At 41.2% G+C, this 26,193-nt stretch overlaps 1 protein-coding gene across 12 annotated transcripts in view; it reads left to right on the top strand.

The window, feature by feature from the left end:
• BTRC (beta-transducin repeat containing E3 ubiquitin protein ligase) overlaps positions 1 to 26,193 on the top strand; it is a 184,895-nt gene that overhangs the window by 56,489 nt on the left and 102,213 nt on the right. For 5 of the 12 annotated variants that reach the window (XM_060241797.1, XM_060241793.1, XM_060241796.1 and 2 more), the window contains one exon: positions 7,056 to 7,163. The exons of the other annotated variants lie outside the window; for them this stretch is intronic. In XM_060241797.1, coding sequence (XP_060097780.1) covers positions 7,056 to 7,163 — 108 coding nt within the window. The remainder of the gene's footprint in view (positions 1 to 7,055; positions 7,164 to 26,193) is intronic. 12 annotated transcript variants of the gene reach the window in all.

Here is a 26,193-nt window from a genome sequence, read left to right on the forward strand (position 1 = left end):
TCTCAACACCAGAATTGTCAGTGAGATAGTTTCAAAAGTATATAAACAGGCAGGCTTAATAACTATGAACTAACATCAGGCAGGTTTTAGTAATAAAATCTTTTGACAGGCAGGCAGTGCCTACTTGGCACTAGGAATTCTAGGCAGAGATGGTATAGTCCTATGCTCATACACTCTTTTCCATACATACTGGGGACTTCTGACTTGTGCCAGATCAATATTCCCTCAGACTCAAACACTAGCATTCAGGATCCACACCTTTTGAGTGCTCTTCTAGCCTTCAATCCTGTGTGTCGCACCCAGTTAGATGCCTTGTCTGACTTTTGGGAATGCTTCCTGGCCACAAGAATCTAGTCCCAGTATTTAAGTGTTAGAGTGTTCTTATTTACACCAGGAGACTGCCCTGATGTGCTGACAGATCTTCTCGGAGAGTTTCTCCTCATGGAAGGTGCACAGAAGGTTTTGCCCACTTCTGCCCAATAACACTCTCACAGACAGAAACTGTTCTGTCTCCCAAGGAACTCGGCCCACAGGCTGTCTCAGCTGCCTTCCGGTTGCTTTCACAACTGATAGCTTCAGTTCCCAGACTGAACTGAACTGTTCCAGTCCTAAAGCTCAACTCTCAGGCGTTTTACTTCCCTCCAAGCATCTCTCAATTTGCTACATTTTCGTTACCATACCTGTGACCCAGCCAATCATTGCAAGGCTGTTTCCAGCTTCCAGGCTAACTTGCCTGAGTCTGTCACAGGCACCAAAAGCCTTGGGTCAGCTCTGGATGAATCCCCATACAAAGTAAATTTAGATTTCTGAGTCTCCATACCAAAAGGTTGGGAACCACTGCCCTAAGTTATAACAGAATGGACAGAAAAGGAGTTAATTTCGGCTTCTGTCTTGGTGCAGTTTACTGTTATTCTCTCTCTGCCATTTGTTTTTGCTTTGTAGACTAATGCTGATGCTTGTTTGGGTCCAGATGGTACTGAAGAAGACCAAATCATCAATTCATTAGTTTAAACAGCAAGAATAGGAACTGCTTTAGATGGGATAAAGCAGGGGTCCCCAACCTTTTTGACCCTGTGGGAACCTTTGAGATTCTGACACAGCATGGGGGTGCAGCCACAAAATGGCTGCTGCAGGTTGGATATTGTAACTCTGCATGCAAAAGGATCTGGGAGGTGAACAGTTAAGAGAATTCTCTCAGTGAGGTACACTTGGCAAGTGGCCCCATCCTCACATAGGTTAGATGTTGGGCTTCTTTGACTGTTGCTTGCCTTCCGTTTCATCTTATATAGGACCTCTCTTCTCTCTCTTACATGGGCTTAGAGCAAGTTAATCTCTTGAAGTTAATTTCTTCATAGTAAGTTAAGTGTACCTACTTGAATATGCCATGTAAGATGTGCTTCTATGTTTGTAAGTAAAATGTCTTTATTTCATTACCATTGGAGTCCAATCATCTTTGTAATTTGTTTGAATAGCATTTTCCCTTAATCAGGAAACATGGAGGATCAGGGATATTGCATACAACTTCTGTGCTTCCAAGGCAAATTATTTTTTTATATTTAACCCAATAGACCAATCCACAAAATGGCTGCTACAGCTTGCCTTCAATTGCCCAGTGAAGATCCTTATGGTTTTGGTGGTGGCTGCCACCAAAGCATTTTTTAGAATCTGCACAGCCTGTCCTCCTCTCTTTTTCTCATCTTGGAATATTTTAAAACTTATTATTGGTTTCTTGCCATCTCAGATGAATTTATTTGTCTTTGCCACTCTGTCAGTATTCTTTTGTGTGTGTAACATTTGAAATTAAAAATGCAATTGTGGCAATTGATTGCTGAAATTCTTCCCAGCCACGAGAGCTTTAGTTTATTCCATCTGAATTGATCAGTCTGTATCAATTTCCAGGTCTTCTGAAGACCTGGTTTTTGAAAAGATTGCAGTTTTGTCCCCAGATATTTAAATAGCATTGGTAGCCACAGTGCATCCCATACTTTTTATATTTTTTTCTTGTTGTTGGGTTAAATTTTGTTATGATTTTGGTCTTCCTGTTTATATCGTGAATAGGATCCAAATTTTTCAATATGTTCCATTACACATTGTAGTGATTTTTGTGGAACCAAAACTGTTATAACCACATTGTATTGTTTGCATAGCTTTTAATTTTAAATTCTGTATCATCCGCTTTCACAGTGCATCCCATACTTTTTATATTTTTTTCTTGTTGTTGGGTTAAATTTTGTTATGATTTTGGTCTTCCTGTTTATATCGTGAATAGGATCCAAATTTTTCAATATGTTCCATTACACATTGTAGTGATTTTTGTGGAACCAAAACTGTTATAACCACATTGTATTGTTTGCATAGCTTTTAATTTTAAATTCTGTATCATCCGCTTTCATTCCTTTGATCCTTGTATCTTGTCTGATCTTTATGGCTAATGTCTCCATTGCCAAAATAAATAATAAAGGTGACAGATTAATTCCTTTTTCATCTGGAATTGCTTCTGTTAATTTTCCATTTATTAAAAAGCTTTGCTTGTTTTGAATAAATATCTCACATCAGATTCCAGAATTCTAGACTGCAGCCCATATTCTGAAGTATGTTCAATAGGAAAGGCCATGATTTGTTATTGAATGCTTTTTCTGCATCCCAAACTAAAAATACTGCTTTCTTATTATTCACAAGTTCAATTGCAGCTATTATAAATCATATATTATTTTTCATGTACCTCTTTGTTACAAAACCTGTTGGGTCAGTGTATATTAGATTCAGTATGCATTTTCTTAATCATTCTGCCATTATTGTAAAGATTTTATAGACTACATTCAATAACAAAGTCAGTCTATATGAGTGGCAGCATTGCATCACTACCTCCTTTATGTATTAGGGTTATATATGCCCCTTGCTATGTTCTTTCCTTCTTTTTTCTCATTCATGACTTTTTGTAATGGTATAATTAAAACTTCTTCAGAATGTTTATAGCATATTGCTGTCAGCCCATCTGGGCCTGGGGCTTTGTCTTTTTTCATATCTTTTATTGCCTGGGAGATTTCTTGAATTGTTGTTTGGTTTAAAGTTTTCCAGTGTTCTGATGTAAATTTTATAAGTCAGGTGTCTTTTAAACATTCTCTTATTCCATTTTCAGAGGCAGACCTCCTTTAGTATAATTCTGAATTGTTCTTATATTTTTCTTCATATATAATTTGATCTCCTTTCTTCATACATTATTTTTTTCTTTCTCCTTTTTAATAGACTTTTAGCTATTGCTATTTAATTACTGTCAAATAATGATACTGGCCTATATAATAAAACTTCTATGGGTCTTGAAAAGTGGGCAGGTTAGAGGGTTGCTACATACCTTACAGAGTTTTAAAAAAGGTAAAGGTAGACCCCTGTGCAAGCACCAGTCGTTTTCAACTTTGAGGTGACGTTGCTTTCACAGTGTTTTTACAGCAGACTTTTTACAGGGTGGTTTGCCATTGCCTTCCCCAGTCATCTACAGTTTCCCCCTTGGATACTCATATTACCGACCTCGGAAGGATGGAAGGCTGAGTCAACCTCGAACCAGCCTTCGCTGGGATCGAACTCAGGTCGTGAGCAGAGGGCTCCGACTGCAGTACTGCAGCTTTACCACTCTGCACCCCAGGGCTCTTTTACAGAGTTTTTTTAATCTGCATTTAAAAACATGTGTTACATAAGTACATTCTCAATGATATAAGCACCCTGCTGTGTGTGTGCTCAATGGCAAACAGGTGTTCACTGTTGTGCCATGTACAATGTGAACTTTTGGATGGAGTCTAATAGAAAATCTTTGTGTTTCATTTTAGGTATGACAGTAGGTCATAATATGATAGAAATAAAACAAAACCAGAAGGAAATCAACTCCACTTCACACATGCATATGACTTGTAAAACCAAGCCCATCAATAACAGCAGCATCTTGAAGATACTTCAAATCACAATATGTTTCAAGCAGATGCACCAAAGAGCTAGCAGCCATGATTGTATGAATATTTAGCTTTATGTGACCCTTTCCTTCAGTCTGCATTAGTTTGGTATCTAGCTATTACGCGTGCTTGGGTATAGATCCTTAAATTGAAGTTGAAACTGCTTGTACCTTAAAATAATGATAATTGGTACTTGTGACTTTAAAGGTATTGGAGATATTAATTACTGATGGAATCCAGACTTCCCTTATCAATCAGATTTTTTTTCTTGATATAATTGCACAATAGAAAGGGCTGTGTTCTAAAATTGCAGTTTAGTGTCAGGTAGCACCAAAATGTTTTGTAGCATGTAGAATTTGTATGCATACAGGAACTTGTGAATCAGCCAGGAGATACACATCTGAATGAAGCAAGTAATTTATTACCTAGTATATTTTATCCCACTTGCTCAAAGTAGCTCTCAATTTTTTCCCCACAACAAACCTGTGAAGTAGGTTAGGATGAGAATGACTGGCTTGATTTATGAACAAATTTACATAGAGTAATCCAATTAAAACTGTAATCAGTCCATTGACATTCTGTCCTGTGATTGAAGATGCAAAGAAGACTTGGAGCAGGAGGTGGATTTGAAGACTTTGACAGAACTATTTTGAAAGAACGATTTCTCATATTCATCCCAGGTTATGTGAGGGTAACATTGGCCAAGGGGATGTCTGTAATGTCATATGCATGATGCCTGTGAAAACAAGCTACCTATCCTTTGAAACTACTAAGGTAGCTATGATGGGATCTTTCTGGCCCAGGCAGCAGAGATTATTTTGGAAGGATAGTAAAATATGCCAAGTGTAATGTATCTTTTACCATAGAGGAGTTTGATTTTTAGTGGCTTAACTGCTACAGTCAGGCTTCTTCCAAGATGTGTGAATTGTAGCATTCATACTAATTTCTACCAGTAATTTGCAGTCTGTAGTTAGAGGAGAAATTGTGCTGGAGGGGCACTAAACTTCTGCTCTTCAAGCTCAGTCTTGAAGTCCACCTTGGCTTTCAGGGTATGTTCAAAGGAGGCTACGGTCTTTAGAAGACTAGTGCCAATAATCCATTAAAACTTTAACCAGCCATGCATGTTCAGTAGTGATAGGCTGAGAAGGAGGAAGGCCTGGATTCTACCCTCCTAGGGAGAGGGCAGAAAGCACAGGCAGGGCTTTTTTTCTGGGGGAATGCGCCGGAACATGTTTAAAAGCTCATGGGGGCACTTGTGTGTTTCTCCATTTCCCTTTTGAGAGTTTTGACACTTCTTTTTCCAGAAAAAAAGCCATGAGCACAGGTATGCTACTGGGCACTGGCCCAGGCCCATTGTTACCCTTGGGAGTCTCTACCTTTGTTTTTGTGCCACTTAGCAGAATCATTTGTTCAATCATTTGTTTCCATTCAGAAAGTGGGAAAATGAGACAAAATGTCAAAATACTGCTATTATAACAGTTGCCTATTTCAAATTTCTGCACATCTGTTCTTGCTTTTTTCTTAAATTAAAATATTGTTGAGATGGAGATTACGCAGAGGTTCAAATAATTAATCATTCTCCTTTCTCCTATTTGTCCACATATATAAGCATTTGACCAGCTTGAACACTAAATATTTCAGGATACCTGTATTAATATAATAAATAATAAATACAATCCTTTCAGTGACAAAATCCAAGTATAGTATCAGAAATCTTTATTCCACCCCCCCCACTCCCCAGTAAATCTGTCTCAAGTGGTTGAAAGCTAAATGCTTTCTCTCTGGTAACTTCACACACCTTTAGTTAGTTTTAGTATCAAGAGAAGAAATCCTGCTGCTGAACATCCAAGCAGAATTAACCAAACAATAGGGCTGGTAAAGATTCTGTCCTATCTGATCTCTAATTGAATTTATTGTTTTTCCATTGTATGCAATGAGGTTTCCAACCTGCTTTCTACTTATACTGCAGAATTATTCACTCCATGCTGAATAGTGACACTGCATGGGGGAAGACAGCAGATGAACTGGAGAGGTTTTGCTTGGAGAGGGTATTAATTGGTGCTATGAATAGATTGATTCATAATCCCCAGGTAAGGACATAGTGTATGCAGTGCATATGACATCTGTATGGCTCTCTTTATTCAGGTGATACCTTTGAGGGATTTTCCCACAGAATAGATTTTTTTCCTGCTCAGATAGCAGAAACTAGTAGCTTCATTACATACCCTTAAAATGTTATCTGGGCTGAAATACCGGACTTCAATAAATGTAATACTACCCATCCTTTAGCCAGAGTTAAAGGGAACAGGCGCTGAAGTTGTGTACTGTCTCACATATTCTGTTCATCCCTAGTGCCTTTACTGTGGCTAGTTTTGTCCCAATATTAACCCAACCCAGATTCTGAAGCTGGTTTCAGACCTTGATTAGCAGTAAGTGTGGTTACTGTAGCCGTCGACACCATGACCAGGATTATGGACAGTGGGAGAAGAGAATGGATTTGTGCCAGAAGAGGCCAGGGAACCCATGATTCTACTCTGATGTCTTAAAGATAGTTGAGACATGGGCTGGGTTGCACATGCACCATTCCACTGTAATATTTCTTTGGATGGTTAGTTTAAAAGTATGCAGTTTAATCAGCTGAAATTCTTGAGCATATTACCTTGCTTTAGAGCACTCCTGCAAACAGGATTAAGATAGGGAGACCCAGATTCAAATCCCCACTCTGCTATGGAAACTTGCTGGATGACCTTGTGCCAGTCACATACTGTCAGCCTAACCTGGCTCACAGAATTATTGTGAGGGTTAAATGGAGAGGAGAGGACTGTTGAAAGCCACTTTTGGTCCCCATTTGGGGAGAAGAGTGAGGTATAAATGAAGTAAATAAAGTATAAAATATTAGCGTTTAATCAGTATGTCCATGCTATGTCTGTTCCTTACATCTCTTTCCCCTCGTTCTGCTTTTCTCTATGGGAGACGTGCAGATGAGTAGCATTTGTGGAGGCTGCTCCAAACAGCAACAACTTTGCTGAGAAATTAATTGCAGCCTCAGATTTTCCTGTAATCTGTGCCATCCTGTTCATACAGTCCCATCTCATAGTTGTCCTTTCTCTGCAGTGCTCTATGCCCCGGTCTCTGTGGCTGGGCTGCTCCAGCCTGGCGGACAGCATGCCCTCGCTGCGATGCCTGTATAACCCAGGGACCGGCGCACTCACAGCTTTCCAGGTACTCTCTCACTCTCTCTGTCTCTCTCTCTGGGTGTGTCTGCTGCTTGTGATCTTGCTTGCTTTCATTCATTAACTTTCTTAACTTCACAGTATCTGTTTCCTTCACATCATTCAAACTAACAGATACCATCCTCGTCTTGCATGTATCTAGAGATTGACCACCTATGAGGACATGGCAGTGATTCAAACAGAACTAAATATATTTTACTCAAGTTTTTAAGGATGCCTAGCCTTAGGGGGGCAGTTTTGCAGTCTCTGGTTTTAGAAGTGTTTGTTTTACTGTTGTTTTGCTGAGATATTTTTCTCAGATTTGAATCTTAAATTGTGTGGTAGCACCATGTGAGTTGTTGCCTTGTGCTCTCATCTGTTGAGTGCTGTTCAATGGCAAGATAGATTTTATTGAACTTTCTCATGGAGAAATGGGAAATCCAGATTTCCGAACTGACCATATTTATGCACTGTTAAATGTAAGCCTTCAGTTGTATCAATTTTTGCAAGTGTGTAAAACAGTGCTGTGGTGACTATAAGCATAATTAGGAGCTGAGCCCAGACAGTAGAGAAAACCTGAACTATTATATAAAGGCTACAAGACAAATGTGCGTGTAGCTTCAAAACAGTCAGTAGAGAAAGCAGTCTGGGGTGCTAGTCCCTAGGGAACTCTAGTGGTACGAATGTTCTAACATACTTCTAAGGACTATGAATCATTGTGACAACAGCTGGATACAGTCATTCATTTGTAACCAATAACTTATGATTTGACTTAATTATAAATCTGGATTCTTGCCCTGAATGGTGAGAAAATACTGCTGACACTTCTTAGATCCCCCTGTAGCAGCTCTTCTAGCTGAACTAATACTTGATGTTGATGAACTCTGTAAGGTGCCCTCAGTCTCAGCTACCCAGGCACAGTCTCTGTAAGGTGCCCTCAGTCTCAGCTACCAAGGCACAGCTTTACAAGGTAAAAAGAAGAGGACATTGTACCAGTTTTCATGTGTAAAAATACAGGTAAAATTTTCAAGTGTTCTGTCCTGGTATGCATATTTTCCCTCATTAGGCTAGGCATTTTCCCAGTAAGCTTGAAAGAAAGCAAATCAATAATTTTCCTAATTGCAATGAAAAACATGCAAAATCTAAAGCTACTTACAATGAAGTCTTAACTATTTTCTCTAGCCTGTCCATCAGTTTCATTTGGTTTAGATTGAAGCAGGCTTTTTCCCTACTGGAACATGTCAGAACAGCATTCCAGTGCCTATTGGTCTCCTCCTGATATGTCCTGAGGCCCCTCAGTGTGTCTCTCCAGTTATTCTATCTCTGGCAAGAGAGACACTGTCCTCTTTGTGGGTTGGTTCAGAATTATGTATAGACCTGATTTTCATGTGAAGCCCTCCCTCATATTGAAATACTAGAAACCTACCTGTTTTACAGTTCATTTTAAGTATGTGCAACTTGGTTTTAGGCCACTGAAGAAGGTTCTTACAGCCGAAATGTGTCTGGCCTAGTGGCTTTTTATGGGATATTTTGTTATGTGATTTGTGTTCAGTTGATGTGTAATTTCTGCAGGTTAAACTTTCGCATCTCTGTGTATCTAGTTTTTAATTATCAATTGAAACACTGTGTAAGAAATACTTCGTTATTTTTAAGTTTGTTATACTCACCCTTCTGAGTACCCACAAGAAAGGAGACCCTTGCAAAGGGAGCGCAGATGGAGAAGAGGCTTTGAGAGCAGATCAGTACTTCTGAACAAAACCACCCAGATACAGAGAAGAGATTGAGGCAGGGTGTGTGTAGGAGAGGACCCTGTAGACTAAGGTGGCAGGCTTGAATTATCAAGTACGGGTTCTTGGGATGGTGCAGCAGGGTGTTGGGTGGCAGAAGGGGGAGTCCCCGGAGTGCCAGCAGAAGTGGATTCAGAACTGAGGATGTTGGTGACATGTCTAAAGTTTGGAAACTGCTTTAAAGTTGAGGTAAGTCTGTAGCACATGAAAATTGTATTGATTCAAAGAGTCCTGTGTGTTTCTCCTTCATTTCCCTCTTGAGAGTTCTGGTACCTCCTTTTCCAGAAAAAAAGCTCTGAATTAAAGTAATTGTATATTGTACTTCACAGTTTGTCATTGCCAGCTATTGAGTAATTTTCATGCTTTCCTCAAATACTTGTAAAAGCTTGGGGAGGAAATAGCAGCAAGGGCTGTAGCTTTTCATAGAAGTAGTTGCAACTGTTCTATTCTTGCCTGTTCTGAATATGTCAGATGAGGCATTTGCCAGTTATTCTCATTCAGTTGGCTGAAACTGTGATGGTCAGAAGACCACCTTCAGTTGGATATGCCTTCTAAGTAGGAATTAATATAAATGTATTGTATTTTAGAAATGCTTGTGTTGAACACACATGCTCTCTTTAGACCAGTTGGTCTATCAAAGTCAGTATTATCTACTGTGACTGGCAGCAGCTCTTTCACATCACCTGCTATCTTGTCCTTTCAACTGGATATGCCAGGGGTTGAACCTGGGATCCTCTGAATGCAAAGCGCTCTTCCACTGAGCCATAAGTTGTTTACTTAAATATAGTTTCTATAAGAACATAAGAGAAGCCATGTTGGATCAGGCCCATCCAGTCCAACATTCTGTGTCACACAGTGGCCAAAAAACCCAAGTGCTATCAAGAGGTCCACCAGTGGGGCTAGAAGTCCTTTCACTGTGCCCCCCCAAGCACAAGAATACAGAGCATCACTGCCCCAGACAGAGAGTTCCAGCAATTAGCTGTGGCTAATAGCCACTGATGGACCTCTGCTCCATATGCTTATCCAATCCCCTCTTGAAGCTGTCTATGCTTGTAGCCACCACCACCTCCTGTGGCAGTGAATTCCACATGTTAATTACCCTTTGGGTGTAGAAGTACTTCCTTTTATCAGTTCTAACCCGACTGCTCAGCAATTTAATTGAATGCCCACAAGTTCTTGTATTGTGAGAAAGGGGGGAAAGTACTTCTTTCTCTACCTTCTCTGTCCCATGCATAATCTTGTAAACCTCTATCATGCCACCCCGCAGTTGACGTTTTTCCAAGCTAAAGAACCTCAAGCATTTTAACTTTTCTTTATAGGGAAAGTGTTCCAACCCTTTAATCATTCTAGTTGCCCTTTTCTGGACTTTTTCCAACGCTATAATATCTTTTTTGAAGTGCGGTGACCAGAATTGTACACTGTACTCCAAATGTGACTGCACCATTGATTTATACAGGGGCATTATGATACTGGCTGATTTGTTTTCAATTCCCTTCCTAATAATTCCCAGCATGGCGTTGGCCTTTTTTATGAGCATGGAAGGTAAGAAACTCCAGTATCCAGGTACTCCAGTACCCAGGTGTCCATGAAAAACCAAACAACTTATTATGCCCAGGTTAGGCTGTTGTAGTGCAAATTATATTTTTAGTACAGCATTACCATCCAGAATAGCAAAGCTGTACCATTCTCCACCCCTACCCCCCAATAAACCTGATCTAGCAGTGGATATTCAAACAGTAGTTCTTAAGATACCTAAAGGTAATTTGGCAAAAAAAAAAAAAGTATTTCACTGAATCATTAGTATGTCCTTTGGGACAGGAACCATAGTTATGCCATTGACTAATAATGAAGAATCCTGAAGAGTCACCTGACACCAGCAAATAAAAGCCCCTCAGGGCTCCACGGGGGGGGGGGGGGGAGATGCAAGGCGGATAAATCCTCTTGCCAGATTTTTGTTAAGGAATTTTCGTAGTTCCTCCCGCTCTTCCCTCCCCATAGAGTACACTTTAGCTTTAGGAACAGGCCCCCAGGGATGAGCTTTATGGCACAGTCTATGGACCAATGAGGGGGTAACTCATTGGCTTCTTTCTCCTCAAACACAGCTTTAAGATCTTGGTACTCTTTTGGGATGCTATATACCTCCTCCAATGTTAGACACAGTTTCACATTTACAGGAAGAGGGTATGGGCCCCTGCTCTCATCCCAGAGGTGTTCTTTACACTGCTTATCCAGGAAGCTTATGGCTTGGCCACTCCAGCGTACATATAGCTTGTGATCTGCTAACCAGGAGACTCCCAACACCACCTCGAAAGAAGCTGATGGGGCAACTGCAAAAGTTCTTTCTTCCCAGTGGGGAAGTTCAGATTTATGTGTGCAAGGGTCCTTTTTTCATTGGGGTATCATCCATCTGTTAATTGTACGGGGTTGGGCAAAAGTACTGTTTGCAGCCCCAGGGCATCTATAACAGTTGGGATCATTAAGTCTTTAGTGCATCCAGAATCTAGTAAAGCTTTAACATGTATGAGCTGTTTGAGTTTGGGGTTCAATAAAGTCAAAGGTACAAAATTCTAGAGATTCTAACCCTCAATGGTGCTGTAGTTTCCTCGACCTCCCAGATTGTGCCACTCACAGCAGTTCTTGGTCGTTTCCTGCCAGCTGGTCATTTTTGCTTTCCAAGTTGAACACCGGTGATGAGGACCAGGAGGCAGAGAGGACCAAAGCCACCTCTGGCTCGGGATTGTAGGTCACCACTGTGCCATCTCCTTGATGCTGTGGAACCTTCTGATCTCTGGGGTTCCCCTTCTTGGTTTTCGTTCCTCTGCTGGTCTTCAGAGCGGGGGGGGGGGGGGGACTTGAGGCCTGGAGGGGCATTCAGCTGTGAAGTGATTTGGCGACCTGTAGCTATTTCAGAGCCTCTGGCTGTTTTTATGTTCTTTATCTGCCAGCTGAGGTGGTTTCTTTGCCCCACTCTTCTCTCTGGGCCAAGTATCACGACTCTTCTTACCCCCTTGCTGCTGCCATTGGAGCACAAACAGTTGCATTCAGGTCTCTACTTTGCAAGTTAGTTGGATCCACCCCACCAGGGTGTCTGGATTAGCTTGCATAAGGACGTGATCCAATAAGGTGGCGTTCAGGCCTTTCTGAAACTGAACTACCTTCATGCTGTCATCCCACCCTCAGACCTTAGTGATGTTTGCATGAAATTCAGCTGTGTATTCTCTTACTGATCTGGAACCGTGTTGCAGATTTTGGAGGGTGGTGCAGGTGCGCATCTCCTTCAAGGGGTCTTCGAATTGGACCAGCAGTGCATGCAGAAAGTCTCTCACTGAGTTCAACTCTGGGGCTCTGGCTTCATGGAGAGTGACATACCAGCTAGCAGCTGCCCCCTTGAGTTTTGAACCCAGGAAGTTCACGACTTTCTTCCAAAGGGAACAGGTAGCCTCATTCCTGTAGATAGTTAGCTTGGATCACAAAGTATTCCAGCTTTTCTGGATCGCCATCGAATTTGGCCTCTAAGCTTCAGTTACCAAGTGGCTTGTGCGGTCTTTGGGGAATAAGAGCAGGGATCAGACCAGGTGGTGGAGGAGGAGGGGGTCGTTGCCCATTGGGTTGCCCCACCAAATGTGGGGGGTTGTTCAGTGCCCTCTCTCTGCCGCCATACCTCCTGGAACATGTGGCCCTCATCTCGTCTTGTAGGTGGAAAGCCAGGTTGTACATCTCCATTCATAATAGCCCTGTCACTCTCTCCATTGGGTCTTGCCCATCAGGGCCTTCTCCACCTGTGGCCCCCTCATTTTCTTCTTGGGTTCAGGGCTCTTCTTCATCCTCCTCTGTTGTACCTATATGCTCTCTGAGTGCTCCTTGCGGCAGCTGATTGATGGGCTTGTCTGGCTTCAGTGATCTCAGTAGATTTCCTTGGTTGCCTTGCTAAGGGTCCAGTACATGCCACAGTGCTCTCGGGATGCTCCCAGTTCAAGGAGGGGTTGGTCTTCTTCTCTGGAGTTTTCATACTGGTCCTGTTATCAGGTGCTTGGTTGCTCATGGCGCTGGTAGTGACCTGAGATCAGGTATGTCCTGCTAGGGAGTTCTGACACTATGTCAGCTCTGGGGCTATCCTCAATTAAAGAAGGCTTCCTGTGTAGTCAGAAAGCTAGCTTTATTTATAGATAGAAGCAGTAGCAATGCAAGTCTGTGTCAGAACTGGTTCACCTTTGGGGTGACCAGTCCTTTATAAGGATCTGGGGTCATTATGCAGCCAGCCAAAAGTACAGTGCAAAAAGTCATGTAAAGCAATACAAATTGGTTCCCACCAACACCTTTCTCTCACTAAACATTTGTCTGCTGAGCTGTCTCTGAGAAGAGATAAAAGTGTCCTTGAGACATGGACTTACTCCCTTCTGCAGGGCAGAAATGGATATTTGTGATTGTTGCAATGGACAGAGCAAAGCTAAGGCGAAGCAGGCACAGGGCATCCCCCCTTCATTCCTAAGATGTCCAGCATTCAGAAATAGAAAAACGGCAAGGCCCCTTGACTCTTAGAACTGAAATATTGTATAGGACCTTATGGGGATTATAACTAGATTTATAAAATGGGAATTCTTTGTGCTTGTGAGTTTTTTTACATAGCAGGCAGAGAAGCCAGAAGAGAGTCAGAGGCTATAAGCAAACCTTCATAAGCAAACTTTAAAAAAAAATTATTTTGGTGAATGGAGCTTTGTTTTCATCTTGCCAACTGGTCTGTGAGTTATCTGTAAGCATATTTAAGTTGCATTTCAAATGCAACTTATTCTTGTAACTTTTTGTAGACTTATATCTGTTTTGCTTTGTAGCATGCACATATACAGAAGGAAAGCAGCTGTTGTCATGGCTGATTGTCTTCTGTAAGCTAGTCAGGCAAACTCAGGTGGGGACAAGTACATCTATCTAAAAGGAGTGAGCCTTCTCTTGAAGGAGCTATTTTGAGAATGAGCCATGTAATTAGTACAAAAGGCTCTTGCCTGTTATTGGAAGACGTCAGAAGGTTCTGTGATCTTAGTGAAGGTACTGACTGTACTTGACTGAAATCTGCAGTATTGCCTGATTCTGTTCTAGCAATCCTGACAAGGTACTGCAGGTTGTTTGTGGTACAGTTTTTAAAACCAAATTCTATTTTGGGGGGCCTAGCAGCCAAAGCCTGTGACTCCAGCCCCTAGCTGGTGGCTGGCTTGTCCCCTATTTATGAATGTACTTAGATGGCTCCCAACTGTTTACAAGACAGCAGAGGTGAGATCTTTGATTGACAAGTTAGAAATGCATTCGATCATTCCCTCTGCCAGTCTCTGGTTCATGCTGTTAAAAATGTCAACCTCTCCAAGTTTGAATGGCAGCCTGAGGGCCTCCAAAGCTTTTTGTTTTCTGAGATGGAAACACAAATTGGATGTGTGCCTGAGTGCACCATCCTGGGCTGTAATTTCATCTTTTAGCTAAGAACCACAAGGTACATGAACAAAGCACCCTGTAAACAATAATACTGGGAGAAAAAATAAACAAGGTCGTGTTTCTGGTACGTTGATCCACTGGTGTCCTGACCTCTATCACGTTGAACATCTCCACTCTGATTGCTGCTCCCTCTGGCATTTCAATGAGAGGGAGAGGCTGACATAGGGGATTTACCAAGATTTAAAGTTGAAGCAGTGTTTCTTATTCCTTGTATTGGCTATGAAATATTGAACTGCCATTGTATGTGACACTCAGATTTAAGCAATGATCCTCATTTGAAAGAGACTGGATACAGGCTGAGAGATTCTCTCTTCTCCTTCACTCTTTGCCACTGATAAAACTGAATGTAGTAACTGTGAAGGGCAGAAATGTAACCAAATCAGTAGTTTGATAGTCACACCTAAACACAGCTGTGGTGGATGAAAATTAGCTTTATAGCATGTTATAGATAAAATGAGCAAACAGGTTGCCCAGGGAAATGTGTGGTTGAATATTTGTGAGCTTTAATATTTAAAGAATAATAAAAAGGTGAAAGGCTTATACTTAGAATGTTTACCTTCTAAAATGTACTAGGTAAATGTGACTCATGTGAAAGGTGTATTCCAATAGAGTGGTTATTTAGCATGCCATGGTAAAAAGCTGTTGATGTTTCCTTTTTGGTTTCCTTCCTGTTCTTACTCTTTCGTTTAATACATTGAATTAATGCAGGACGCCTCGCATGGGGCTTAATAAGAAAAATAGAATTATGTACATCTAGTACATGTCTTGTACTTATGATACCAAGATAGAAAACACACACACACTTAATAAATCCTTCTTCTAACTTCACTGACCTTGATTTATTTTGGTATACTTGTAACCACATTTCTACCATTACAGTGTGAAGAATCTTCTGTACAATTCATTCTTGCCAAATTAATATATTCCAGGTTAGATACATTGCTATTTTGGAACAGGAGGAGAACATAATTGTTCTTGGCTTGTCTTAATATTCCAAAGAATATATCATGTCATCAAAGTATCAAGGTGTTTTTTGTCATTGTTGTGGGGGGAGGGGATTTGTTGGATTTAATAGTGTCAGATGATTTTACGGGCTGCTTTATTCTCCTCCCATCCCAAAATCTAGTATGTCCCTGAAGGCATCTAGCATGTTGAATGCTTAAAAACACTACCATTGCAAATCTGGCTTTAAAGTAGGTGATAAAAATTTGTTTGTTCTAAGGAAATTCTCTATATCACTCAAGCAATGTATTGGTATGAATGATTATGAATGCCAATAAAATGCAAATGGGTCAAAATCAGTGGTTTCCCCAATAGAATAACCTCAAATTCAACTTGGAATTAATAGCAGTGTTATATAACATGCATTGTTCTTCTCGAGAAGCTGTATTCTGAGGCCTAGTCCATATTTTTAAAAGGGGAAATTCTTTGCCTTCCTCCTTGTTAGAAGTCAGAAAAGTGTGCAAAACCATTATGACAAATGACATATGTAGTGCCAACCGGATGGGATACAGGTACTTTTAAAGCTAGCTGCAAGTTCCTGAGGATTGTGAACATCTGCTTAGTGGTATTGCAGAGCCGCACAATGCACTAATTGAATTACTCTTTTTCTGGAGTTGCAGTCTGCACTAATTGAATTAGAACCAGCTATTTTGTGTGTGCGTGCTCTCCTGTGTGCATGTGTGTTGAAATGAGCAAGAGCAAAGCTGTGGGGAAAAGGAAAGGAATGAAGAAGCATGACAAAAGATCATGTATACTGTGCTGCTCCCTAATGGTCATTTGTGGTACTGTGTAATTTCCAAAAAAGAATCTTGCCTGATCTAGCAAGCATTAAGGCTCATTCCAGTGATTGTATTTTGATCTTGAGATGGATTTTAAAACTTTAGATTTCATTAGTGATAGAGCAAGTTTAGTCGATAGGCTTGTTAGCAGCTACATATTTGTTGTAAAAATCCTTGCATCACAAAATGAAGTTAGAGACAATAGCTTATTTTATTCATGTAATATTTTTCCAATTAAAACTGCTACCAAGTTCTTTACTTTGATAGAAAACATAGAGTTGGCATATGCCATATGGAAAACACTTATTGAATACAGAAATACCTCTTTGGCCAGCCAAGCCAGTGCTGGGCAGTCTGTTCTGACTTTGTTATCCAGGGCATTCTTTTGAAGAGACAATTAATGAACACATTTAATTGTACCACAAACTTGGGGAGTTTTGATAACACTTTTCCTCCTGCTTTTTAAGTGAATACTGTTTATGAATTACCATCATTCTAAACAAATACAGAGAGTTGGAAAATTCTGGGTTCCCCCCACCCCGCCTTGCGGGGAGACTTGAGTGTCAGTGAATTGCTTCATAGCGTCCCCAGTTAATTGGCTGTTGGCATTAAAACAATTGATTTGATCAGGGCTTTTTTTGGTAGAAAAAGCCCAGCAGGAATTCATTAGCATATTAGACCACACCCTGATATTTGTATATTAATTCATTAACATATTAGGCCACACACTCATTAGCATATTAGGCTACACCAGATGGGATAATTAAGTGCAAATGGAACTGGTAGTAGCTGGCTCCCACCCACCCCCGCCTGCCATCCCTCCCTCCCTCCCTTCATGCAGAAGCTGCAGCTGCTCCCACCGGACCTTTAAAGCCAAGGCACCCACATACTCAGCAGCAGTCCTTCAGAGGTCAATGCCCACCACTCAGACTCCACAGGGAGGAAGGAAGGGACTGTCTTACTGTCACCAGAAAGAGGGAAAAGAAACAGAAAGGAAGCGGGGGGGGGGAGAAGGGGGGAGAAGAAAGAGAGACAGAGAGATCTTCTGGAGATCAGCCGTCATAATGGAAGATCTCCAGATCTCACCTGGAACTTGGCAACACCAGCTGCTGCCCTAGATACGAACTGTTTCCTCCTGTATGGCTGTCTGTTGCTGACACAATGGAGTGGAAAGGCCATGAAGTGTTGCCTTGCAATGCCACAGGTGCCACTCAGCTTGGCTTGCTTCAGGGCAGGGTTGCCAGCTCAAGGTGGAAACATTCCTGGAAATCTGGGGGTGGACCTGAAGAGAACAGAGACTATCAGCAGGGATGTCCTGCCATACAACCCACCCTCTGGAGCTGCCATTTTTTCCAGGGGAACACATCTCTGTAGTCTGAGGATCAGTTCTAGGAGAACTCCAGGTCTTACCTGGAGGCTGGCAACCTACCACGACCATTTCCCCTTCCCAGTCCACTTCTGCTTTGAAACAGCCAGTAATGAGAGAAGAAAGTAAGGCTAAAGCCACAAAATGGGGGAGGACTTGCATTCCCCCAAGGATTTTCCAAATCCCTGAATTTTCAGGGTGGTTTGTTTTTTGTTTTGGGGTTTTTAAAATTATTTTAAAGTAAATCCTCTTGGGTTTTTATTTCTGGAGACTGCAAACACCTCAGTCTGTATTTTTGCTCCACAAGACATTGACCAGGAGGGACAGTGGCATGGTAAGCCTGATCTCATCAGAACTTTGAAGCTAAGCAGGGTAGTATTTGGAAAGGAGACCACCAAGAACACTATGCGAAAGATGGTAATGACAAATCATGTCTTTGCTGGGATTTCCTTAAGTCAGCTGTCAGCAGAAAGCTGCACTCTGGATCATTGAAACAAGAAAGGCAAACCACATCATAGGGGGAAGAAAGGGGGAAACCACTCCCTTGCATAAACAACGCAGATTTTTCTGCTCTCAAGCAAAGGGGGGGCGGGGAAGGGGGAAACTACTTCCTTGCAGGAGCAACACGGATTTTTCTGCTCTCAAGTAAAGCGGGGGAGCGAAGAAAGGGGAAACTGCTCCCTTGCATAAGCTTCATGGATTTTCTGTTCTCAAGCAAAGGGGGGGGGGGGTAAGAAATGCTCCCAGAAAGCGACAGGTGCCCTGAGCCCTCCGCACTAGCGAGGCTGAGCCCCCTGAGTGCAGCAGGCAACCTGGGTGCTGACAGGCCTTTGCTCAGGCATGGCTGGGCCCCTCATGTGCGGCAGAGGACTAGAGCCAAGGCAGAGCCGGAACGCTGCTGGAGCCAGACGGAACGCTATCGGAGCCAGCTGGAACGGTGTTCCAGTGCGTTCTGGCTCAAAAAAACTCCTGGGTTTGATACAAAAATAGCTAAATAAATTTATACTTTTATTTAAGATAACTGAGTAATTGCCATGAAAAATGGAAAACTCTGTTGATTTCATAATGTCATTTCTCAGAGGAATTATTCTTGTAAAATAATCTCTTAAGAAGCAGCTAGAGGCTTTGCAATAAGGAGAATTTATTTTACCTTTCAGAATATGCTAAAATAACTTACAGACCTGGGTATCAAGCTGTGTAAATATGTTCTGGCTTTTTTTTTTGCTTGCTAATTAGTTTGTAACTTTGAAAATCTGACTTTAAATTTGATTTTTGGCTCAGAATAACACAATCTTGTTACGGTTTTATTTTCTAGTCCAGTCTTAAACATGGTTACTTGAAATTCAGTTCCACTGAGTTTGATGAAAATATTTTTCTGCAGTTAGTAAGGCCTAAGGCTGTGATACAAAGCCCTTCTCACTGAGGTAAAAAAACCATACAAAAAGTCCCTTGTAACTAGATGGGCACTTAGAGTGGCCTGTCTGGCATTGACCCGGCCTGGGCCTTTTCCATTGTGGTTCTGGTTCTGTGAAATGGGCTGCTTGAGAGGGGGCACCCCTCCTTTGAGATCCTCAGGAGATGCTGCAAGGCATGCCTGTTTGTCAAGGCTTTTAAGGGGGTTTGAATACCAGGCGTCTTAAGGGATGGAGGATTTGGGGGCTTGTTATTTTATCATTGGGTTTAGCTGGGCAAGCCACTTTGAACCAGGAGGAAAGGTGAGATATAAACGTTTTAATGAAAGGAGAACTAACATGACAAGAAGAAGCCAGGCTTTTTTCTCAAATATAGTTTCCTATGTGAAGGGATGTTTTGTGTGAAGGAACATTCAGACATGCGAGCTCCCACCTGCATGAAGTGGTACAGACCAGAATACAGGTTTACTGCCCTTTACATATTTATTTGGGAGTAAGGCCCATTAATCTCAATGAGACTTGTTTCCAAGTAAACACACATAATAGGGTTGTTTGTAAGCTATCAGTTTTCAAGTGGCCACTTTTGCAGGGGTAAGATTGTTTTTAATATCTCTTCTGTATAGAACTGTGGGAAAGGCCAATTCATTGGCAATTGTATGTTACCAGAAAGGAAGAGCAGATTTCCCCCAGCAATTCCATCAAGAAAAGAGGTGTGTGTGTTAAATTCTCATGCAAGTTACAGCTATGTGCAGTAATTTGAAAAACCCCCTTTGTATATAAGCTTTTTTTTAGGGATATCATTTTCTTTTAGGGTCACCTTCATATGGGGTATCTCCCACTACAGTTTAAATAATTTGCTGCTGCCTCAATATTCAAAGTCCAAATGTTCCTTTTGAGAGACTATTTTTTTTATTCCAAATGTTCATCCTTTAGCAGCTAAGATCTCCAGGTTACTATACACAGAGCCTCTGCAGAAAAGTCTCCCAGCCACCAGAATACCACTAGGCTGATAGGATAATTTATCAGTCTCTTTCAACTAAAACCAAGAAGCTGCTTTAAAAGGATAGAAGGGAAGGGTAATTCTGGGTCTCCCCTTTAAGAATGCAATTTTTAAATGAGCAGCACCTACAGGTGAAACATACATTATATACTTGCGGTGCTACTTAGTCTGTTTGCAGAACAAGAGCTTTTGGCATGAGTGTCATCCATTAACTTCAGTAAAGCATTCTTTTCTTCAATGAATCTCACTGCCTCCTGCTGGTTGGAGTGCACTGAATATGGAGTCTTTTTGTAAAGAGTCCAAGTCGCCTTAATGCCTGTAGGGGAGCGTTAAGCTGTAAGTGGTAAAGAATCCATTTCATACACTGTGCAAAAAGCTTTTTAAAATAATCTATTTCTGAACCTAAATTGTCCTGGGACCAGCTCTTGATATAAAAATTCATAGAAACCTTTTTCCCCATGATTGTGGTAACTCTTTGCCTTCGTGCTATAATGTTAGAATTCACATTGGCCAGGTTGTTCTGTAAATTAAACACTGACAGCTTCCCTCAGGGGAACAGCCAATGTATTTATGATGATGTGCTGATTACACAAAATACACTGCAAGCAGAAAACAGCTGCAGAGAACAAACCTCTTAAAAGAATACAATTACAAATAGTACCCTTAGTATTTCTAGTGGTGAGGGTAAAATACAGCATGCTAATGTAAGGTTTTTAGCTGGCTTTGCAAGAGATGGAAGATCTGAAAGAAAAGCCTTAAAATAAAATTGCATTTGCATGTCATTCCAGTACAGTCTACACGTGTAACCTGTTCCCAAAGGTAAGGAAGACCAAGCTTGTGCTTAGTATGTTGCCTGTGGCAAACCCTTTCCCTTAAAATTTTCAGCCAGACATTGGTTGACTCAAACATTGATTCTTTGCCTTGTTATATCCATGTGGTATGTGCCCTTAGTTTGAGACTAGTTTAGAGTGCGTGGTGGTGAAATTACTAGTGATAGGTTGGTACAATGGAGCATACTTAGTTGTTCTTTTCAAAAAAGTATTTGGGAGATGGAATGCTATCATTAAGTTGAAAGGAAATAGTACCCTGGCTGGGTAGATAGTCAATTGCCCTGAGCCTTTCAGGAGCTACTGTCATAAGGCAAGATCTTCATGTGGCCAATGGCAGCCTTACAGTGCAGTCCTTTTTCAGAATTACTTTAGTTTAAACCCAGTGAAATTAATAGGCTTATACTGGAGTAACACTGCATAGGACTGCACTATTTGTCATCTATGCACCAAAGTGGAACTGTCTTAAATGAAACTTCCCTGATCAGTACTGGAACTGGAAATAGAATATACACATGTGTGTGAAAAATCATGCTTCTGACATTTACCTTTTGAAGTCAATATGTCACATTGCTTCATAACAAGACCACTCTTGGACTGAAAATTCGTGTCACAATAAATGTGTGTTTCTTTTAAGTGCTGCAGTTCCTTCCTTCCTTCCTTCCTTCCTTCCTTCCTTCCTTCCTTCCTTCCTTCCTTCCTTCCTTCCTTCCTTCCTTCCTTCCTTCCTTCCTTCCTTCCTTCCTTCCTTCCTTCCCTCCCTCCCCTCCCCTCCCCTCCCCTCCCCTCCCTTCCCTCCCCTCCCCTCCCCTCCCCTCCCCTCCCCTTCCTTCCTTCCTTCCTTCCTTTTTTGAATTTATTAGTGCTATTTCTATATTCAAGATGCTAACTGAATTATCTGTAGAGTTGAACTGGGTTTGCATCTGTCCAGCAGGTCTGACCACTAGATTACAAAGAGGCTCATTCTTGCTTTGACAGGTTCCCTTTGCTAACCTGGGTGGATGAACTTTCTTACAGCAACAGGCTGTGTGCTAGATTCACAACCTGAGAGTTCCACAGAGACTAGGAAGATAGCAAAAATACCAAACTGTGGAATAATAATGAATAAACAAACAATTTACAGTATATAAAAATTTCTTTGTTTTTTAATTTGGAAATCAAAGAAGGAACAGGTGGTAAAAAAATTTGGTGCTGTGGGGAAACATATGGTCCAATATTGGAGTATTGTTTTCCCCAGGAACTAGAATTCACACTTTGCTAAGCCCACAAGTGCCAGGTGGTGAAGAATCAAAATGGCCACCAACCTTTTCTCAGCAAAGTGATGATAATTCTGTTATGACTACTGAAAGATACAGAGCTCAAATTCATGGTGATGTTATGCTCTTTAATGTTTATATATAATATAAATTGGCAAAGCCAGTTAAGATTGTATTTTCAAAACAGAACTCAAAACATGAGCAGAGGGGAGGCTGAAGCTGTATACCAACATGTGCAATAACTCTTCAAAATGTCAGAAAAATCTGTCACTATGATGCAACCACTGTATGCGGAATTCTGTTGATTTGGCATGTAATTAACAGCCTATGTATCACAACACTATCATTGCTGCATGAGGCAGATAAGATATGCTGTGACAGTTACAATGACAGAAAAGTGGTGTCCCTATGATGAGTAGAATGTGGGAAAGGTATTCTTCTCTGGATAGAGAACACCATTTACAACTGAAAGTGAAAATGTGTTAGCTTTTTGATATAACACCTTTTAATTGGAAGGTCTATGTTCTGGCAGGCTTGGCACCCAGATTGGCAAAGGGCCATGGAGTCCACATGGGGACGAGTCTGAAAAGGGAAGCTGTTCCTTTGTTTGGGGTTCAGCTGTTGGTTGGTCTTTTGGCTGTCAATACAACATGGATTTAAAATGAAGCATGACAGAGGGATGATGCTAAAGATGTTTGCAGGTGTACCTGTGGAGAGGGCCATTATGCAACCAACAACAACCAGATATGCTATGAATTGCTAGTTAGTAACTTTTCCTCTATTTTGCTGGATATATTTTATTGATTTATTGATTTGATTTGGTTTGATTTATATCCCACCCTCCCCGCCGAAGCAGGCTCAGGGTAGGTCACAGTATAAAACCACAACAAACAATTAAAACCATACATATTACAAAATTATACATTCAATAATAAAAACAGTCAGAATAATTTGGTGCTAGTCTCTTTGGTGTCATATAATTTCAGTTTAAATGGTGACAATATTTCTTCAGTTTCCCTATGATACAGGCTCAGCATCAGTTGAAAGCCAGCTGGCTTACAGGCCTTGAGGAACTGGACAAGGTCCCACAAGGCCCTCACTTTCTCTGGTAGTTGATTCCACCAGTGGGGGTCTGCAATCAAGAAGGCCCTCTCTCTAGTAGTCTTTAATTTGGCCTCCTTCTGCCAGGGATTGTAAGTAGATTTTGAGATCCAGATCTAAGTACCCTCTGGGGAATGTGTGGGGAGAGATGGTCCCTAAGGTAGGCAGGTCCTAGGCCATACAGGGCTCTAAAGCTAATAACCAGAGCCCATCGTGTGGTTACCCTGAGCATGTGACTTGTAGAAATAAAGTTGTTTGACTGAGTCTGCATATTTCCTTACCCACACAACTGTGGCTACTTGACATGCTACATGGCAACACCACAAAGGGGTGGGGGGAAGAGACTGATTTTACCTGAGGTGATGGTTGCTCTTGGAGAAAGGAAGGCAAGAAAAGACTTTCTGCCCCAGCTTCCTGATTGGGTTGTGAGCTGACTGAGGTAGTCTGGGGAGAAAGTAGCCTCACTTTGATGGGGTGGTTAAGTTGTGCTTTCAAAGGGTGGCAACCATCCCACTACACAAGGACAACAGCAGTCTTTGCCACACATGCACTTCAGCTTGTCAAAAAACCAATATAGTTAAAGTCCTATTGGCCCTCTTGCAGCTGTTTTTTTCTGAAATACACAGACCTGTGCTTGGAATATACAGTAAAAAGCATCGTCTCCACATAAATTAAAATGTGTTTTAGTAAGGGTTTTTTTTGTATATACTACCTAACCTTATTTTTAATCTATTCATATCTTATATAAAAATAAAACAGCATATAGTTCTTTCATGAGAGACACAAGCCTTTGTTGAATGACTATTCCTATGGGTTTTATTGCTGATTTTGCTGAGCAAAGCGTGCCAGCCATTTTGATTCCATCCTTCCTGCAGCATTTGTGAATCTGGCAACGTGTGGATTTGATTGTTGACTGGGGGAAAAGATCTTCCACAAATGATCATACTCTGATGTTGTACCACAGATTTCCCATGGAAAACCACTTGTTTCTCCATTAAATTGTAGAATAAGAAAAAAGCAGCAGTGAAACCTGGAAAGGTGAGGGCGACTGTTAAGATGAAACAGTGAAACTTCAATTCAAGATGAGGATGACAGATGTGCTTGAAATTCTCTTACAAGTGGTAGAAACTACAAAGGAAGTCATTAACTTAAGACTAAGAATGTTTATTGTAGTTTTTGTTGTTGTTATTGATTTACTTCATTTCCAGCCCCCTTTCTCCCCAATGGGGATGGAAAGCGGGTTATATCATTCTCTTCATTTTGTCCGCATGGCAACCCTGTGAGGTAGATAAGGCTGAGTGTGTGTGACTGGCCCAAAGTCATCCAGCAAATTCCCGTGGCCACGTGCAGAGTTAAACCTGGGTCTCCCAGACTCTAAGCACTACACCACAAGACTGAATCCATGATGGGTGTGGGGGGATTATTAAATATTAAATATAAGCAGCCTTTTCAAACTTAAACTGTATTTTAGTACAAATGTAAGTAATATATGCATAACTTTGGACATTATATACTTTAAAAATTCATATGATTACAAATACATTAGGATATTGTGATATAAATATTACATTTCCCCCACCTTTCCTCTAAAAGAGCTTAAAGTAATGCACTTGCCCCAGCCCCCGTATAACAGGCTTGTAAATACATTGGTATAATAACCTGGTAAAATATATGAAGCTGAAAGACTGTAACTTTTTTTACTTAAAATGTTTATTAGCTGCTTTTCTGTCCTGTGGAAATCAAGGTATCTTACGATTTAAATGAAACAATTATTTTAAAAACCACAATAAAAACAATATAAATAAAACAATGATATTAAAAGCTCCAATTAGGATTGCCAGCAAATAAGAACTAAATCTATCAAAACTAGTCCTCTGGAAAATCAGTAGTGAGGGCACCAGGTAAAACTAATTTCTATGGATGAGGATTTCATGTCTTCCTCATCCAGCACTCTGAACATTACTTTGCACCATCAGTGAAGGTGGAGCTACAAGTTCCTGCACTCTGAAGTGTGGGTTCCCAATTGTTTTGCAATAAAACTGCAGTAACCTGGGATCCACTTTAACAGGCTTCACAACCCATGTATAGGCTGGAACTCTCAGGCTGGGATATGCTGCTCTAAAACACCTAAGCTATATTTTGATGGTTGCTGTACGGGATAAAAGCAAGAGAGTTGTAAATAGAATCCTTCAACATTATTGATAATTGATTATTTTATTTAATTTCTATCCCACCCTTCCTGTAAGTGGGTTCAGAGTGGGTTACAACATAAAAACACAACAATAAAACCAAACTAGGCTACTGTAAAACTTTAGCCCTTAAAACAAAATGACAATCTGATAAATCATTCCACAGTGTCCCGGCACTATATAGCAGTAAAGAAGACAGAGGCCAGAGCCTTTAAAAAATTATCTGATGGTACAGTTTGCTGTTTTCAGATGGTCACTGCAAGCATTATGGTCCAATGACCAAACAATTTAGAGCAAATCATGGGAGGAGGGTTCAGATGATGATCAGTGTTGGCTGCCTCACCCAAAAGTCTGCTGGCACTTTTCCATTTTACAGGCCCTGCAGAACTGCAGGAGATCCCACAGAGCCCTGTTCTCTATTGGGAGCTGATTCCACCAGGCTGGGGCCAAGGCCAAAAACTCTCTGGCCCTGGTTGAGGCTAGGCAGATATCTTTTGGGTTGGGACTACCAGTAGGTGATGATCCAGAGAGTCCAAGAGCCATTTTGGTGTAGTGGTTAAGTGTGCGGACTCTTATCTGGGAGAACCAGGTTTGATTCCCCACTCCTCCATGCACCTGGTGGAATGGCCTTAAGTCAGCCATAGCTCTGGCAGAGGTTGTCCTTGAAAGGGCAGCTGCTGTGAGAGTCCTGTCAGCCCCACCCACCTCATAGAGTGTCTGTTGTGGGGGAGGAAGATAAAGGAGATTATGAGCTGCTCTGAGACTCTTGAGTGGAGGGTGGAATATAAACCCAATGTATGGGAAGAGGCGGTCCCGCAGATATGTTGTTACCTGCCTACTAAG

This window comes from Heteronotia binoei, chromosome 6 (genome assembly GCF_032191835.1).
Source record: "Heteronotia binoei isolate CCM8104 ecotype False Entrance Well chromosome 6, APGP_CSIRO_Hbin_v1, whole genome shotgun sequence".
NCBI classification, from domain to species: domain Eukaryota; kingdom Metazoa; phylum Chordata; class Lepidosauria; order Squamata; family Gekkonidae; genus Heteronotia; species Heteronotia binoei.